This window comes from Oncorhynchus tshawytscha, linkage group LG12 (assembly GCF_018296145.1).
Source record: "Oncorhynchus tshawytscha isolate Ot180627B linkage group LG12, Otsh_v2.0, whole genome shotgun sequence".
NCBI classification, from domain to species: domain Eukaryota; kingdom Metazoa; phylum Chordata; class Actinopteri; order Salmoniformes; family Salmonidae; genus Oncorhynchus; species Oncorhynchus tshawytscha.
In genome coordinates, this window is record NC_056440.1 from 48,713,333 (window position 1) to 48,731,243 (window position 17,911).

Genomic DNA, 17,911 nt, shown 5'->3' on the forward strand with positions numbered 1-17,911 from the left:
AGGGTAAGGGTTTGGGAAAAAAATTAAATAATACTGTTTAACATGAAATATGTTCAAATATTTTCAAACTAATGGTCTCCATAAGACTTAACAAATGTCAAAGAAAGATAAACTTACCAGTGACCCCTTTATATTCTACAACATCAAACATCATGAAGCCTGCAGTAATCCAGGAGAGAAGGAGGCTAATAGTCACCACTAACTCTACAGAAAAGGTTAGTTTCTTGAGTATTCCAAACCCTTGGGCCTTAGGAGGGGATGATGGGGGCACCACGTTCCCATTCAGCCCATCGGCTACAGCAGCTGAGATGGACTCCACCGCTGCACCTGGAAGCATGAGAAAGCTTTAAATTGCTGCCAGTAATGCATGATCGTCATACTTACTCTATACTAGTGATTCATCTTGGGGCTGAAGTGAGGAGTAGCAATTCAACAAATCAGGTAGCTATTATGTCAGTGATATTTCCTATTATAGTAGTGATATCTTTAAATATGCCACAAAGCTTGGAATATGCACACGTCCTGTTAAGTGCATGGCAGTATAATGGTTTTCAATACCCAGTTAACACAAATAAATACAACACAAATAGTTTGACATTCAATAGGTTATTTACTGGGGCCTCTAGACAGATAAATCCTCAGGTATTTTTGGTACCCTTATTATACACTCTAAAAGAAAAATGCTACTAGTATTATCCCTCAGCTGTCATAAGACAGCTTTAGCCACATGTTTGTTGTGGTTAATAAGTCTAAGGCCCCATCCAGACAGGGACGGACCTCAGTGATGCCAGTGATTCAGATGTGCAAAGTTGACTCAGTCAACTTCTGGGGTTGCTGCAGAGGAGGTCAAAGGGAGGTGGATGTAGTTGATGGTTTTTAGCGTTACCTATTCTGGGGCGGTGCCAGAACCAGTTGGACGGGCATTTGATTTCCATATGGGACCATGTTCCTTCATGGGTGGTCCCGTAATAAAAAAAATGCTTTTATCGTAAAGCCATAATTTAACTGTAAATATGTATTTACCAACTCATCTTGGGTATGTCTATCAGCTTTCCACATGTGGATTTGGGGATTTTCTCCTTTTCTCAATCTCTGTTAAATGTGACCCATTTCAGGAAGCTAGGCATAGGAGAGACTAGAGAGACTTTTTATAATTTTTATGTGCCTTAATAACAAAGTTGTATGCCATCTGTAAATGCGAATACAAATGTTAAATGAGCCTTGTTTGTTAAGCCACAGAAAAGGACAACAACCATGATTGGCTGAGATAATGAGTGGGCTGGGCATGCTGAGAGAGGAGTTTGGATTGGTTTGGCATATACAGGTATGAAGGCTTCTGTCTGTTTGAGCTGGTCAGTCTGTGTTGGATGTATGAAGGCTTCTGTCTGTTTGAGCTGGTCAGTCTGTGTTGGTAATCCTGTCGAACACGGCTTTAAAAAAGTAGTGGTGCTGCATAAGTGTTGCTATCCACTTTCTGGGGGATCGAGTTTTGAAATCAGTGGAATTAGAGAATGAAAGCTAAAGAGATGGAGAAAACGGATTACATCTTCAAACTAAGGAAAACTGTGGCATGGCATACGTGACATGCATGATGATGTATACGGGTAAGACAGCTAGCTACATTTTCAGATATTACACGTTTATAATTTTGACAGAAAGTGGTTTCACTTCAAGCTAAAGTGTACTGCTAGCTAGCCAATTAATGTTAGCTGGCTGGCTCCCTAGCGAACATTAAGTGTATGACGTTATTATTCGTATCCCAGAACCATTTGCTTTGCTAGTTAAAGCCTAATGTTAGCTAGCTAACATTGAACCTCATTGGTTAGCTCCCAGCAGATTCATGCAGGGTAGCAACGACAGAATTTGGCACTATGTTCATTGTTGTTTAACTGGCAGGCTAACTGGCAGGCTTATAGGCTAACGTTATGTGACATGTGTGATCTTACATGTTGTTTATCTAGCTAGGTTTATTGTTTACCTTGCTAGCTACATGTCTTAAGCTAAAGTGTACTGTTAGCTAGATAGCTAATGTTAGCTGGCTGGTTCCCTAGCTGACGTTATTATTCATATCCCAGAGCAATTTGCTTGGCTAGTTAGAGCCCAATGTTAGCTAGCTAACATTGACCTGGTTGTTTAGCTCCCAGCAGATTCATGCAGGGTAGTAACGACAGGATTGGGCACTATGTTCATTGTTGTTTAACTTGCTAATGTTAGGTGGCTGGCTCGTTAGCTAAAGTGTGTAATCTTACACGTTGTTTACCAAGCTAGGTTAATTGTTTATCTAGCTAGCTAGCTACATGCCTTAAAACTTCTTATGGCTTGGGGGCAGTATTTCGACATCTGGATGAGAAGCGTGCCCAAAGTAAACTGCCTGTTCCTCAGGCACGGAAGCTAGGATATGCATATAATTGGTATATTTGGATAGAAAACACTCTATAGTTTCCAGAACTGTTAAAATAATGTATGTGAGTATAACAGAACTGATATGGCAGGCGAAAACCTGAGGAAAATCCATCCAGGATGTGGGTATTTTCAATTGAATGCCTATTGAGTATCTAATGGGTTAGGACCTAGATTGCAGTTCCTTTGGCTTCCACTAGACGTCAGTCTTTAGACATTGTTTCAGGTTTGTTTTCTGAAAAATGAAGAAGAATTACACCTTTCTTTCAGTGGACTGCAGTGCTGGTTTGCGGGTGTGACCGAGTGCGCGCCCTTTGTTGTTTTTCCTTTCTATTGAATACGCTATTGTCCTGTCGAAATATTATCGATTATTTAAACAATTGACAACCTGAGGATTAATTATAAACATCATTTGACATGTTTCGACGAACTTTACCAATACTATTAGGATGTTTTCGTCTGCATGTTTTGACCGCCTTTGAGCCAGTGAATTACTGAACAAAACGCGCCAACAAAACTGACATTTATTGTCTAGCTGGGACTCTTGTGACTGCAACCATATGAATATCTTCAAAGATAAGTGATTAATTTTAACTATATTTCTGACATTGGTAATTCCTTTACTTGGTTGTAAAATGTTTGTATGCTTTTGTAAGCGGGATACTGTCCTCAGATAATTGCATGGTATGCTTTCGCCGTAAAGCCTTTTTGAAATCTGACAAAGCAGCTGGATTAACAAGTTCATATTTAAGCCGATGTATAACACTTATGAATGTTTATTATGACTATTTCTGTATTTTGAATTTGACGTTCTGCAATTTCACCGGATGTTGGTCGAGGTGGGTCGCTAGCTGAACGCCTGCACCAGAAAGCTTAAGCTAAAGCTTACAACATTCGTTGAATATGGTCATTGTCAGTAAACGTGGGCAAAAAACATAATGAAATTGTTGCCAGCAGAGCTGGTTAGGCTGTTTCCATGTTTTCCAGAGGTAAACAAATAATTGGCCAGAGCCTCAAGTGTGTGCTCTGAACGGTCTGAGAGCGAAATTATATGGATGGGGCTAAAGCTTAAAAGAGGGTGTGAACGGTGCTGAATGGGTGTAGAGAAAGAAGAGCTCTTCACTAGATACCAAAACATTCAAATGCCGTTTTTTCAGAATTAAGTTCTCTCAAAATTAAGCAGAATTACTTTCCCATTCCTCAAAAATGCAGTGTATGATATATCATTTTGTAGCTCTGAGTCTCTACGTTCATCCACACACCATTTCAAATGTTGCTACTTAAGACCGAATCCAGCTGGTGAGTCACAAATTAGATTCAATGGGATTCGTCTGGGCTTTGGCTGGGCCACTCGAGGACTTTCACTTTCTTGTTCTGAAGCCATTCCAGCATTGCTTTAGCTGTATGATCATTGTCCTGTTGGAATGTAAATATTTGCCCCAGTCTAAGGTTGTTAGTACTCTGAAGCAGGTTCTCATGAAGGACTAGCCTGGATTTTTTTCTCCATTCATTGTTCTCTCTATTCTTGTCTCCCTGCCACTTTAAAGCATCCCCATAACATGATGATGCCACCACCATGCTTCACGGTAGGGATGGTGTTTAGACAGGTGATGAACTGTGACTTGTTTTCTCCAGACAACACATTTTATTTAGACCAAAGAGTAAATTGTTTGTCTCATCCGACCACATAATCATTTTCCTTATGATCTCAGAGTCCTTTAGGTGTTTTTTGCAAATTCCAGGGGTGCTGTCATGTGCCTCAGGAGTGGTTCCATCTGGCTGCTCTCCCATAAAGTCCAGATTGGTGGTGTGCTGTAGAGACATTGTCCTTCTGGCAGGTTCTCCCATCTCAGCCAAGAAACTCTGTAGTTCATTGGGTGGTCATTGGGTTCTTGGTCACCTCCCTGACCAAGGTCCTTCTTGCCCCGGTTGCTCAGTTTGGTCAGATGGCCAGAACCTGGGTTGTTTTTTCCAATTCCCAATTATTATTATTTATTTATTTTACCTTTATTTAACCAGGCAAGTCAGTTAAGAACAAATTCTTATTTTCAATGACAGCCTAGGAACAGTGGGTTAACTGCCTGTTCAGGGACAGAACGACAGATTTGTACATTGTCAGCTCAGGGGTTTGAACTTGCAACCTTCCGGTTACTAGTCCAACACTGTAACCACTAGGCTACCCTACCCTGATGGAGACCACTGTGCTTTTGGAGTCTAACTTATGGGGTATTGTGTGTAGATGGGTGACAAAAACATCTATTCAATCAATTTTTTTATTCAGGCTGTAACAACAAAATGTGTAATAAGTCAAGGGGTATGAATACTTTTTGTATTTATATATAACTAAAATATAAACGGCACATGTGAAGTTTTTGTCCCATGTTTAATTGGTCCCATGTTTAAGCTGAAATTAAAATTCCCAGAACGTTTCCATGCACACAAGCAGCTTATTTCTCTCAAATTTTGTGGAAAATGTTTTTAGATCCCATTTAGTGACATTTCTCCTTTTCCAAGAAAATCCATCTACCTGAAAGGTGTGGCTTATCAAGAAGCTGTTCAAACAGCATGATCATTACACAGGTGCATCTTGTGCTGGGGACAATATAATGGCACTCTAAAATGTGCAGTTTTGTCACACAACACAATGCCACAGATGTCTGAAGTTTTGAGGGAGCGTGCAATTGGCACGCTGACTGCAGTATTGTCCACCAGAGCTGTTGCCTGCCGTAAGTTGCCTCCAACTTAATTTTAGAGAATTTGGCACTACGTCCAAACGACCTCACAACTGCAGACCATGTGTAACCATGCCAGCTCAGGACCTCCACGGGGTGCTGGATCTGTATACAATTCCTGTAAGCCGAAAATTTCCCAGTACCTCAATGGCCTGCATACTCCCCAGACATGTCACCCATTGAGCATGTTTGGGATGCTCTGAATTGACGTGTACGACAGTGTACGTTCCCACCAATATCCAGCCACTTCGCACAACCAAGATTGGGACAACATTACAGAGGCCACAATCAACAGCCTGATCAACACAATGGAAAGGAGGTATGTCGCACTGCATGAGGCAAATCGTGATCACACCAGATACTGACTGTTTTTTTTATCCTCACCCCTACCAAGGTATCTGTGACCAATATATTAATATCTGTGTTCCCAGTCATGTGATTAGGGCCTAATGAATTCATTTTAATTGACTGATTTCCTTATTATGAACTGTAACTCAGTAAAATCTTAGAAATTGTTGCATGTTGCGTTATATTTTTGTTCAGTGTAGTTTATCATTGTATCATTTTCATGGAATTTTTGTGGTAATTAAATAAAATTTACACAACAGGTGGGTCTAATCTTGAATGCTGATTGGTTAAAACCACTTTCCAGCCGGTGTCTAATCCACAAGTTACCACCGGCTAAATCTTTGACGTTAAAATTCCTATTTACTCTGTTCCATCTGACTGCGCAATTCACTGTCTCATCAGCACAGCCAGGCAATTTATAGACTTGATCTCCACTATAAAAAGCATGTAGACTATATCTCACATGTATTTTTTTCTTTTAGACTACCATTTTATGTTCAAAATCAGAGATTTGTATAAACCATTCTGTCTGTCTCTCCTACATCCTCAACATTGTTTCAATATTCAAATTCTATATCCAGCTGTCCCAAAATATTGAACGTATCAGAAGTAGGAACACCCGTGCCAAATCATGAATCAGCTGGCATAATTTTTTATGGATATTTACAAAGAAATTTTAATTGAGAAAATGTCAAACAAAACGAAGTGCAGCTAGTTTGCAGTCTTTCCAGCTTCAGTGATTCTGTTAGCTGTGTGTTTGATTAACTCCTCTGAACAACAGTGTCCTGACGAGAGAGCAAATGTTTTATGCCAGGCAAAATTGCGCCTCATTAGCTCATTGTTATGAATGTCTCCGAATAAATGTCACTAGAAAACAGCCTAAACAAATGCAAATGCAGCTTCTTTGTTGTTATTATGTCAGCACTGTTTGACTTGACTGTAAATTAGCCATTGTTGGCTAGCTAGGAAGCAAGGGATAAGAATGTTACCAGCCAGTATGATAATGGAACATTTAGAGCAAGCTAATGTCCATAGATATAGAAAGAAAATACTTAATGACTGGGTTGAGTCTCTGGCAACTGAACCGATAGAACGAACAACCAGCCGGCTTGGGTAGCAATATCTTGTGGAAGGATGAAATAGTACTAATTAATTAATCAAAATAACATATATATATATTTTTGTTAAATATGTCAATCATTATTTGAATATGTTGGTAACCTGTTGTATAAAAGTGATAACGCCCTTGAATCAGGTATTTAGAGGATATATTGGCACAGTTTGCCGGCCCGAGACAAACACCCATGCCAATATATCCGCCAAATACCGGCTTCTCTGACATTATCACTTAATTATTTCGAACTTATTTAGCCCTCGTGCTAAGGAAGCACTACATCCCTGTTACCTTTGCACGTTCATCCAAAATAATTCTAGCATCCGAACAGCGCAAGGTGCACCCGACCAAGTTTTCTTAAATTTACAAGTCTTAAACTGCCACACCGAGTGAACAACACCCCCCTGTCTTACTATATTTAGCCTATGTATCTCATAGATAGGCTTGTCATTGTTGTCTATCAACAATAACAAGCCACCGGGGTGACAACTTCAATGGAAAATTACTGAAGATAATAGAAGATGATATTGCCAATCCTATTTGCCATATCGTTAATTTAAGCTGACTAGAAAGTGTCTGGTAGGAAGCAAAAGTTATTCCCTTACCTAAGGACACATAAGCCCCCTTTACTGGCTCAAATAGCCGACCAATCAGCCTGTTACCAACCCTTTGTAAACCTTTGGAAAAGATTGTGCTATTTTACAGTAAACAAATAGACAGACTTTCAGCATGCTTAAAGGGAAGGACATACAACAAGCACAGCACTTACACAAATGACTGATGATTGGCTGAGAGAAAATGATGATGAAAATATCGTGGGGGCTGTTTGTTAGACTTCAGTCCGGCTTTTGACATTATTGATCATAGTCTGTTGCTGGAAAAACGTATGTGTTATGGCTTTACACCCACTGCTATATTATGGATGAAAAGTTACCTGTCTAACAGAACACAGAGGGTGTTCTTTAATGCGAGATTTGAGTAAAGCTAGTGTGTCTATGTATACGGTTGACTGAACACTATACACGTCAGCTTCCACAGTCACAGAAGTTGACTGCAACACTTAACTTAGCTGCAGTTAGTTTCAGAATGGGTGGAAAGGAGATATGTTAGTCCTAAATATTTCTAAACCTATAAGCATTGTATTTGGGAAAAATCATTCACTAAACCCTAAACCTCTACTAAATCTTGTAATGAACAATGTGGTGATTGAGCAAGTTGAACTGTCATGGTCAAAATATATTGATACAACAGTAACTAGGATGGGGAGAATTCTGTCCATAATAAAGAGCTGCTCTGCATTCTTAACAGCACTATCAAAAAGGCAGGTCCTACAGGCCCTAGTTTTGTTCCACCTGTTCAGTTGTGCCACAAAGAGGGACTTAGGAAAATTGCAATTGGCTCAGAACAGGGCAGCACGGCTGGCCCTTGGATGTACACAGAGAGCTAACATTAATAATATGCATGTCAATCTCTCCTGGCTCAAAGTGAAGGAGAGATTGACTAACATCACTACTTGTATTTGTGAGAAGTATTAACATGTTGTCTGTTTGAACTAATGGCACACAGCTTGGACACCCCACAAGACATGCCACCAGAGGTCTCTTCACAGTCCCCAAGTCCAGAACAGACTATGGGAGGTGCACAGTACTACATAGAGCCATGACTACATGTAACTCTATTCCACATCAAGTAACTGATGCAAGCAGTAAAATTAGTTTAAAAAGCAGATACAAATACACATTATGGAACAGCGAGGACTGTGAAGCAACCCACAAATATAGGCACAGACATATGCATACGAACACACAGTAACATAAGCACTATACCCACACGTACAAATGGATTTTGTGTTGTAGATATGTGGTAGTAGAGTAGGGGCCTGAGGGCACAGGAAGAGTAGCTGCTGTCTTGGCAGCAGCTAATGGGAAACCAAAATGAATACAAATTCTGTTTGGCCAAAAAGAGTATGTCATGCCATACTGTTTTTGGCCAGACAACATCAGATACGTGGGCTACACATACTGAGACAGAGAGGGCGCTGTTTTGCTCGCTCTGATGCTTTACGTGAGATTGGTGAGTCTTTCTGTCCATGCTAATCTCGGTCAAAATAAAGTATCAATATTTAATATTTTACTTATTTATATGGGCAACCCATAATGCTTCCTTTTCTTCCTTACCCTGGATGCTAACCCGGAACTCTTTGCACAATACTACAACATACTCCAGAGAAGCACTGTTCATACAACTAACCCAGAAGAGTCAAGGCATTTTTGGGTGCGGAACTACATCACTAAATGACTCAAATGTAATGTCAAAAATGTTGCCCTCTGATAGACGTGGTGAGCATTTTGCCATATTGCTTAGCTTATACCTATCCAATCCTTTCAGAATAACACAATTGCCTAGGGGTTATTTCTGGATGGGGCCTTAGACTTATTATCCACAAATATGTGGCTAAAGCTCTCTTATGACAGCTGATTAATATTACAGCTGGAGCCCGGCATTTGAGTACAACAGAGCACATCATATGGCGTCAAACCATAGGCGAAATTCCCACAGACACAGGTCGATTAGTCCTCAACAATAATTTATTTCAACTCAATTTAATTTATTTTGGGTTGGGGGCCCCTTGGAGGTCAGGGTTCCCCCAGATAGCATATGAACACGTCATAAACAGCAAAATGTGTAGAATTGCAGGAAATTATTATTTTCTCATCCTCATGGTAAAATGTAAAGAATAGCATGAGATGAGCTATAAAACAGCAACTTTGTCTCTCTGCCGCATGACAAAATATGTAGAAAAGCATTATAAGACTGCACATTTTTCTCTCTGCCCATGGCAAAATGTGTTGAAATGCAGGAAGTTAGCTGTTTTCCTAAATAAGTCTGTTTAACCCCCCCAAAAAAATATATATATATTTTGGGCGGGTTGGGAGGCTCTCTTGAGGTAGGTGCCCCGGGGCCCCAAATGAGTTAATCCGACTCTGTTCGGACGGACTGGGTCTCCTCTGCTCAGCCACTCAGATTGTTCATTCATTTAGTTTTTTTTCATTGGTTGAAATATATTTTTGGGCTGCTCCATGGAGTTTAACGAGATGAAAACGCTGCTGGCACTGACCCTGCACCCCTGGTAGGCTAAAATCGAACACACCAAAACAGTACCACATCTTCAACTTTGTTCCTGTCATTTAAAGAAAACCTTCCAGAATGACGAGTGGATGCTGACAGAATACGGTCAGGCGAGACTCAGGAGTCGGGATCAACAATCAATGGTATGTTCACACTCTATTACTGCACACTATGTGACCAAAAGTATGTGGACACCTTCATGGGCATTAATATGGAGTTGGTCCCACCTTGGCTGTTATAACAGCTTCCACTCTTCTGGGAAGGCTTTTCACTAGATGTGACAACATCTGCTCCCACTACATCTGCTCCCACTACTCCATCTGGTGTTCATCCGGTGTCATCCTAACCTGCTGTTCTCCCCCTGTACATTCTCACAAACACTCTCACACACACACACACTCTCTCTCCCTCCTGCTCAGTCAGTTGTTATCTTAGCCTTTACTCTTTACTCCTATTACTCTGCTGTGCTCGTTTCCCTGCCTTACACTGCTTTGTCCTCTCGTTGCAGTTACTGCTCTGTCTCTGGCTCTTGTACCACATCTCACCACCCAACCACCTTGCTCTGGTCTTCACTCACCACCACTGCCTTGGATTCTCCTCAGGACCTGTTTACCCTGTTAAACTCAGTCAACTCCAACCTCTACATTTCTGTTTTTCTGTAATTCATCTGAGCTACCCCAGTTCTGCACTCCTCATCTCTCTGTGAACAAAAAACATTTTGGTTCATTCATCCCTGCTTCTCTGCATTGGAGTCCGCTCTTGGGTTCCCCTGTGTTCACTCCGTGTAACAGATGTTGAAACGTTGCTGCAGGGACCTGCTTCCATTCAGCCACAAGAGCATTAGTGAGGCCGGGCACTGATGTTGGGCTTTTAAGCCTGGCTCGCAGTCGGCGTTCCAATTCATCACAAAGGTGTTCGATGGGGTTGAGGTCAGGGCTCTGTGCAGGCAAATCAAGTTCTTCCACACCCATCTCGACAAACCATTTCTGTATGGACCTCGCTTTGTGCAGAGGGGAATTGTCATGCGGAAACAGGAAAGGGCCTTCTCAGAGATCTTTGTGGGCTAGTCTCAGGATGGTAAGTTTCTTCCTAGGTTTTGGCCTTTCTTGGAGTTTTTCCTAGCCACCTACACCTGCATTGCTTGCTGTTTGGGGTTTTAGGATGGGTTTCTGTACAGCACTTTGAGATATCAGCTGATGTACGAAGGGCTATATGAATCAATTTGATTTGTTTGATTCTGACTATCTTTTCAGATTTCACAGCACTCTCGTCGTCTGAGTGTGCTGGAGTGCAGAATAACTGATGAATTTACGAATGCTCACCACCCTTTGAATATGGCCGATGTCAGTAAACGTTGGCAAAAAACAGCGTCATTACATTGTTGCCAGCAGCACAGTTACAGTCACCAGCACTCTGGATAACATGAAAACAGCCTAACCAGCTCTGCTAGGGTGAGTAAAATGGTCAGAGTGAGGTGTTCTTTAATTTGTGTCTGGAAGTAGCAAGCCAACGTTAGCTAGTTAGCTTGGGTGCCTGACTGCTGTTGTGAGGTCAGAACACTGGGATCAACTCTACTCCTCAGCCAGAGCGACGCTCCAAGAGCTCTGAATTTACAAACAGACAATCTGACAACGCTCTGTCTGTAAAATGTCTAGCTAGTCATTTGTTCTGCTAACAAGCTAGCAAGAGGTTGCATAGCAACAGCATCAACTTCCGGTAGACAGGCGAAGCGCTAGCACGCTCAACTGAAAGGATACTGTTCATTTATACTTAAATGAACTAATTTTATGTAGTATATACTCACTGGGTATGTAGTATACAGCATGTTAGTATGGGTATTCGAACACAGCTCATGTATTGCATGATTCAATTCCTCCAATAAAAAATAAATGAAGGGGGTGGTGAATGAATAACTACACACCACACACTCAACTGAGCAATACAGACCTTTTAAATATTCACAGTTGGTGACATTTGTGATACAATGCTTGGTGTCACTGACAAATACTGCGTCACACATTACATTCAAACACTAAGTCCTGGAGACTTTATTTAGCACCCGTAGTTAAATATTAACATTTTTTGCTGTGTTACATATGGTGGTGAAAGACGTTAAATACTATCATAAGATGCTTTATAGCCTTGAAATAGTGTGCACTTCAGCTGTCATGTTACAGGGGTAAAAGTGCTAATAGTATATGCAGTATTTTTAGCAATCAACTTTCACATTTCCTCATCATGAGACGCCAGAGAAACAAAAGTAATCCAAGTAGTACTTTGCTTTAATGATGCAAACTATGTTTTAGCAAACAATTCTGCTCCACACAAAGTGAACATGCAGAACGCTTTGAAAGACGTACCTTCAGGGGCTGCTTCAGGCATGTTGATATGAAAACTTAATTTCAAGTATGTCGTTTGCAAAGCTTTTTTTTCCAAGAGGTTAGCAATGTCTTTCAAATCGAATTGGAATCCACTGATTAAGGAAATTGTGACCGTATCAATGAAGGTAGTGCCCCTTATTTTTCCCAATATAATCCACAGGTTGAATTTGTCAGAAAAAGTTTGAAAAAAAGTTAAAATGAAAAGGTGATTGGAATTTCAAAGCTGCCTGTTTTGAAGCATTGCAGAAAATGTACGTATGATGGCGAAGGAGAGCAACAGGAGTGAGGAAAGCCAAGAATAGGGCAGGGGAGAGACTGCAGATCCCTGCTGAAATGCCCACACAGTATTATTGGTGCCTCACATGGGTATAGCACAAGGGGGCTTCAAGGTAACCTTATCCCACCACAGCCTAGTTTATTCTTAGTCAGGGCTCAATGCAACAGTCGCGCTCTCAGGCCTTTTTTGGCTGTTGGGGGTTGTGCTCAGTGGTCTGACCGGGGAGAACTCAACTGGTAGGGGTATCACACGTCTTGTAGATGGACAGATGGACTCAACGTCAGAGGTTAAGTGACAGCTACTAAGGAAAGGAAATGACAACACTGCAGCATAAATAGAAGGGAAATCGAAATGTGATGCCTTCCCAGTCATCATTCTTTAATTCAATCTGTGAATATGTAATACAATGATCGTTGGTTTCATATGACAGCTTCAAAATAAACATGCATTAGCAGCTATTCACTCCTTACTTACCACTGAGTCTGCAGAGAGAATTTTCCACTGTCTGTAAGGATTATGGTAAGGCATGTGCACTTAAATACAGCCATCTTGTGTTCACATTAGGGCCCTACAGCAGAGCCACTGTTATTTGCATCCATTTGGTGTGTACACTACAGTATTGGTACACTCCCCTGCCTCCTTTTGAATATGGGTGTGGATAGTACACACACACATCAATTTTATATTATGGATGGTCAGTCCTTGCATTCATAGCTATGTCTTTTCTTTTCCTTGGGAGCTTTCACTTATTAACATCTGACATCTGAGAGTCTGACATCAAGAGAATGGTCGTGGACAGGCAAAAGGTCAACACCAGATCAGAGTCCAGGTGGTACAGAGTGGCAGACAGGCTCAAGGTGGGTACAGAGTCCAGAAACAGGCAAAGGTCAAAACCGGGAGGACAAGAAAAAGGAGAATAGCAAAAGGAGTATGGGAAAAACACTCTGGTTGACTTGACTAAACATACAAGACGAACTGACACAGGGATAAATACACTGGGGAAAATAAGCGACACCTGGAGGGGTGGAGACAATCACAGGAACAGGTGAAACAGATGAGGGCGTGAAATCTATGTGTGACGGTCAATCTTCTGTGCACGAACAAAGACAATTTCTTTATTTACCTTATAAATTGTCTTTGCTTGTGCACGGAAGATTGACACTCACACACAGAGAGCTCAACTGTTGGGGCACTCATGACACTCATGTCTGGACTCAGACGGAAGTCAGATGGAAGTCATATTGAGACCTGCACAATACAAAAACAAACACATCAATAGGCAAGTATAGAGAAACGTAAATACACAATATACACATTAAGATACAAAACACATAAAATACACTGCACACTGCCCTATCCCATCTGGACAAAAGGAATACCTACGTAAGAATGCTGTTCTTTGACTTCAGCTCAGTATTCAACACGATAGTACCCTCCAAGCTCATCATTAAGCTAGAGGCCCTGGGTCTCAACCCCGCCCTGTGCAATTGGGTCCTGGACTTCCTGACAGGCCATCCCAGGTGGTGAAAGTTGGAAACAACATCTTCACTTCGCTAATCCTCAACACTGGGGCCCCGCAAGGTTGCATGCTCAGCCCTCTCCTTTACTGCCTGTTTACCCATGACTGCGTGGTCAAGCACTGCTCCAACTCAATCATCAAGTTTGCAGACGACAGAATAGTAGTAGGCTTGATTTACCAACAACGACGAGACTGCCTACAGGGAGGAGGTGAGGGCACTCAGAGTGTGGTGTCAGGAAAACAACCTCTCACTTATCAATAAAACAAAGGAGTTGATTGTGGACTTCAAGAAACAGCAGAGGGAGCACCCCCCTATCCACATTGAAGGAACAGCAGTGGAAGAGGTGGAAAGTTTGAAGTTCCTCGGTATACACATCACAGACAAACCTGAAATGGTCCACTCACACAGACAGTGTGGTGAAGAAGGCACAACAGCATCTATTCAACCTCAGGAGGCTGAAGAAATTTGGCTTGTCACCTAAAACCCTCAATTTTACAGATGAACAATTGAGAGCATCCTGTCTGGCTGTATCACTGCCTTGTACGGCAACTGCAAACTACCTGCCCTACAGGACACCTACAGCACCCGATGTCACAGGAAGACCAAAAATATCATCAAGGACAACAACCACCCGAGCCACTGCCTGTTCACCCCGCCACCACCCAGAAGGTGTGGGTAGTACAGGTGCATCAAAGCTGGAACAGAGAGACTGAAAAACAGCTTCTCTCTCAAGGCCATCAGATTGTTAAACAGCCATCACTAACACAGAGAGGATGCTGCCTACATACAGACTTGAAATCATTGGCCACTTTAATAAATGGATCACTAGTCACTTTAATAATGTTTACATATCTTACAGTTCTCATCGCATATGTATATACTGTATTTTATACCATCCATTGCATCTTGCCTATGCCGCTCTCTCATTGCTCATTTAAATATTCTTATTCCATTCCTTCACTTAGATTTGTGTGTCCTAGGTAGTTGTTGTGGAATTGTTAGATTACTTGTTAGATATTGCTGCACTGTTGGAACTAGAAGCACAAGCATTTTGCTTTCAATTATAAGCAAAAGCATCACACTTTCAATTATATCTGCTAACCATTGGCATGTGACCAATAACATTTGATTTAGTAGATGCAGGACCTAAAGCACTGGAATCGTTCATTTACCTCTCCAGACAAAGGCTCCATTGGAAAAGTAATCTGGGACTAACTTCGTTAGCTTGATGGCTAATGTTAGCAGCTTAAATTTTGGGAGGAGCAATGGCGGAGTGGCATTGACTAAAATACAGTACAATACAGCATGTACATATGAAACGAGTAACGTAGAATGTAGACATTATTAAAGTGACTTGTGATTCCATGGCTATGTACAGTTGAAGTTGGAAGTTTACATACACTTAGGTTGGAGTCATTAAAATTTGTTTTTCAACCACTCCACAGATTTCTTGTTAACAAGTCAGTTAGGATATCAACTTTGTGCATGAGACAAGTAATATTTCCAACAATTGTTTAGGGACAGATTATTTCACTTATCATTCACTGAAGTTTACATACACTAAGTTGACTGTGCCTTTAAACAGCTTGGAAAAATCCAGAAAATTATGTCATGGCTTTAGAAGTTTCTGATAGGCTAATTGACATAATTTGAGTCAATTTGAGGTGTACCTGTGGATGTATTTCAAGGCCTACATTCAAACTCAGTGCCTCTTTACTTAACATTATGGGAAAATCAAAAGAAATCAGCGAAGACCACAGAAAATAATTTGTAGACCTCCACAAGTCTGGTTCATTCATGGGAGCAATTTCCAAACAACTGAAGGTACCACGTTCATCTGAACAAACAATAGTATGTAAGTATAAACACTGTGGGACCGCGCAGCCGTCATACCACTCAGGAAGAAAACGAGGCATATATCAACATAACCTGAAAGGCCGATCAGAAGAAGCCACTACTGCAGAACCGCCATAAAAAAGCCAGACTACGGTTTGAAACTGCACATGGGGACAAAGATCATACTTTTGGAGAAATGTCCTCTGGTCTGATGAAACAAAAATAGAACTGTTTGGCCATAATGACTGAAAGATTAGTAGAATCTGTGTGGGTAGCTGGACAGGTAGGATGACTGACAGTGAAGGTGAACAGGTGGTCACGTGTCAGGTGACAGAGGAATGGATGAGACTGAGGCAGGAATTCCTTTAACCATAAAGTGGTATGTTTACTGAGTAGTCTGTGCTGCATCACAAAGGAAACAAATAACATGTATCCAATCAAATTCATAATCAAAGATCAAATCATATCATTCATTATTAACATCATTTAGGGAATTCAACAGTTCAGTTCATTAAGAAATCAATAGTAATCATCCGCGAGTCATTTAGGCTTGTAACTATTTATCATAAATCATGAAATACAAACAGTGAATGGTTATACAATCTATAATCCCCATTGTCAAAGTCAATCAGTTAGCAAACAATGACGTTTCTCATTTCACTCTTTCAATTGTCTTCATGTGTACATATAATTAATTTCAATACATATGAACCATATCGATTGCATAATTGGCCTATGAGGATCCGTAGGGCCGTGATCATTGACAATTCACATTACACAATATGTTTGAAGCGTGCGCTCCAAGCCGCGCTCCGTGGTAATAACTATAAACAATAACTGAATGGCCCACTCTCCCGATCGCCACTCTCCCGATTCAGATGAAAGGTAACAGATGAAAGGCCCACTCTCCCGATTCAGATGAAAGGTAACATAGTCAGTGGACTTACATGGATTCATGGACGCACAGAACTTCTGGATCAGATGGAGTTAAGGAAGAGAAAGCAGCAAGAGCAGGTGATGGCAATTTCCTCCTTTTATGGAGTTGAGATCTGTCCGACATTTCCACCTGACCTAATTAAAGCGCCCCTGGCCCAGCTGAGTAAATGGCAATGAATTAAAGGATTATTCCACCAACTCCATGGGCCTTTTCTACAATGGCTTGCAAGCCGAAGAACACCATCCCAAACATGAAGCACGGGGGTGGCAGCTGAAAAAAAGGTCCTGAAATTAAAATGGATTACATTGAGCTGATATGTTATTGGCCTACCTCATCTCTGTACCCCACACATATCGATAATTGTAAGGTCCCTCAGTCAAGCATTGAATTTTAAACACATTCAACCACAAAAACCGGGTGGTTCCAAAGCTTCGCAAAGAAGGGCACCTATTGGTAGAAGGGATTTTTTAATATCCCTTTGAGCATCGTGAAGTTATTAATTACACTTTTGATGGTGTATCAATACACCCAGTCACTACAAAGATACAGCCGTCATTCCATTTCAAGGCTGCACTAAAACATTGACTTACTAACACTCCAATTTCCAGGTAATCCCAAACATAAATGATCTGCATTGTGATCATACTACAGGCCCGCAACAGGTAACCCTCATTAACTCTTGTTTTAATCCACATCCTCAAACAAGGCATAGGCCCAATTGCCCAATTGTAGGCCCAATTGTTCAGTTCTATCTTGTACCTATACCAAATCAAACACAATAAGAATGTGTTCTTAACGGACTTGCCTAGTTAAATAAAGGTAAAATATGTTTTTTTTAAACTATCCCATGGTATTTTCAAATAAGGGGTTACCTACTGACCATAGCATGCTTGTATTTGAGACTGCATCTGACATGAAATCCTGCTGCTGCAGTCTTGGTATGGTTCATGTAAATGCCAGAAGTTTGATTTCAAAGATGGATTTTATTGAAATTATGATTTCTCAATCCAAAGTGTACATTCTGGTAATTTCTGAAACTTTCAACAATTATGTGCTGAACTCATCATTTTATTTCAACAGGCTATCTTTTTGAAAGAATGTCTAACCTGACTATCTCTAAGAGTGGGCTAAATGCTGATACTGGAATTTTTCAGATTGACTTTGATTGAAAATTGTAAGTCAAGTTTTGGCATTTCGGCAATTAACAGAAAAGTGAGTCCTTAATGCTTTACTTGCT

The 17,911-nt window shown here is 40.9% G+C and overlaps 1 protein-coding gene across 1 annotated transcript in view; it reads right to left on the bottom strand.

The window, feature by feature from the left end:
- si:ch211-266g18.10 (titin) overlaps positions 1 to 12,447 on the bottom strand; it is a 156,254-nt gene extending 143,807 nt beyond the window's left edge. Inside the window, exons 1-2 of the mRNA XM_042330732.1 lie at positions 12,084 to 12,447; positions 118 to 327 (exon numbers count right to left, since the gene is read on the bottom strand). Of these exons, the coding sequence (XP_042186666.1) occupies positions 118 to 327; positions 12,084 to 12,105 (232 nt within the window). The 5' untranslated portion in view covers positions 12,106 to 12,447. The remainder of the gene's footprint in view (positions 1 to 117; positions 328 to 12,083) is intronic.
- Positions 12,448 to 17,911: the final 5,464 nt, after the last annotated feature.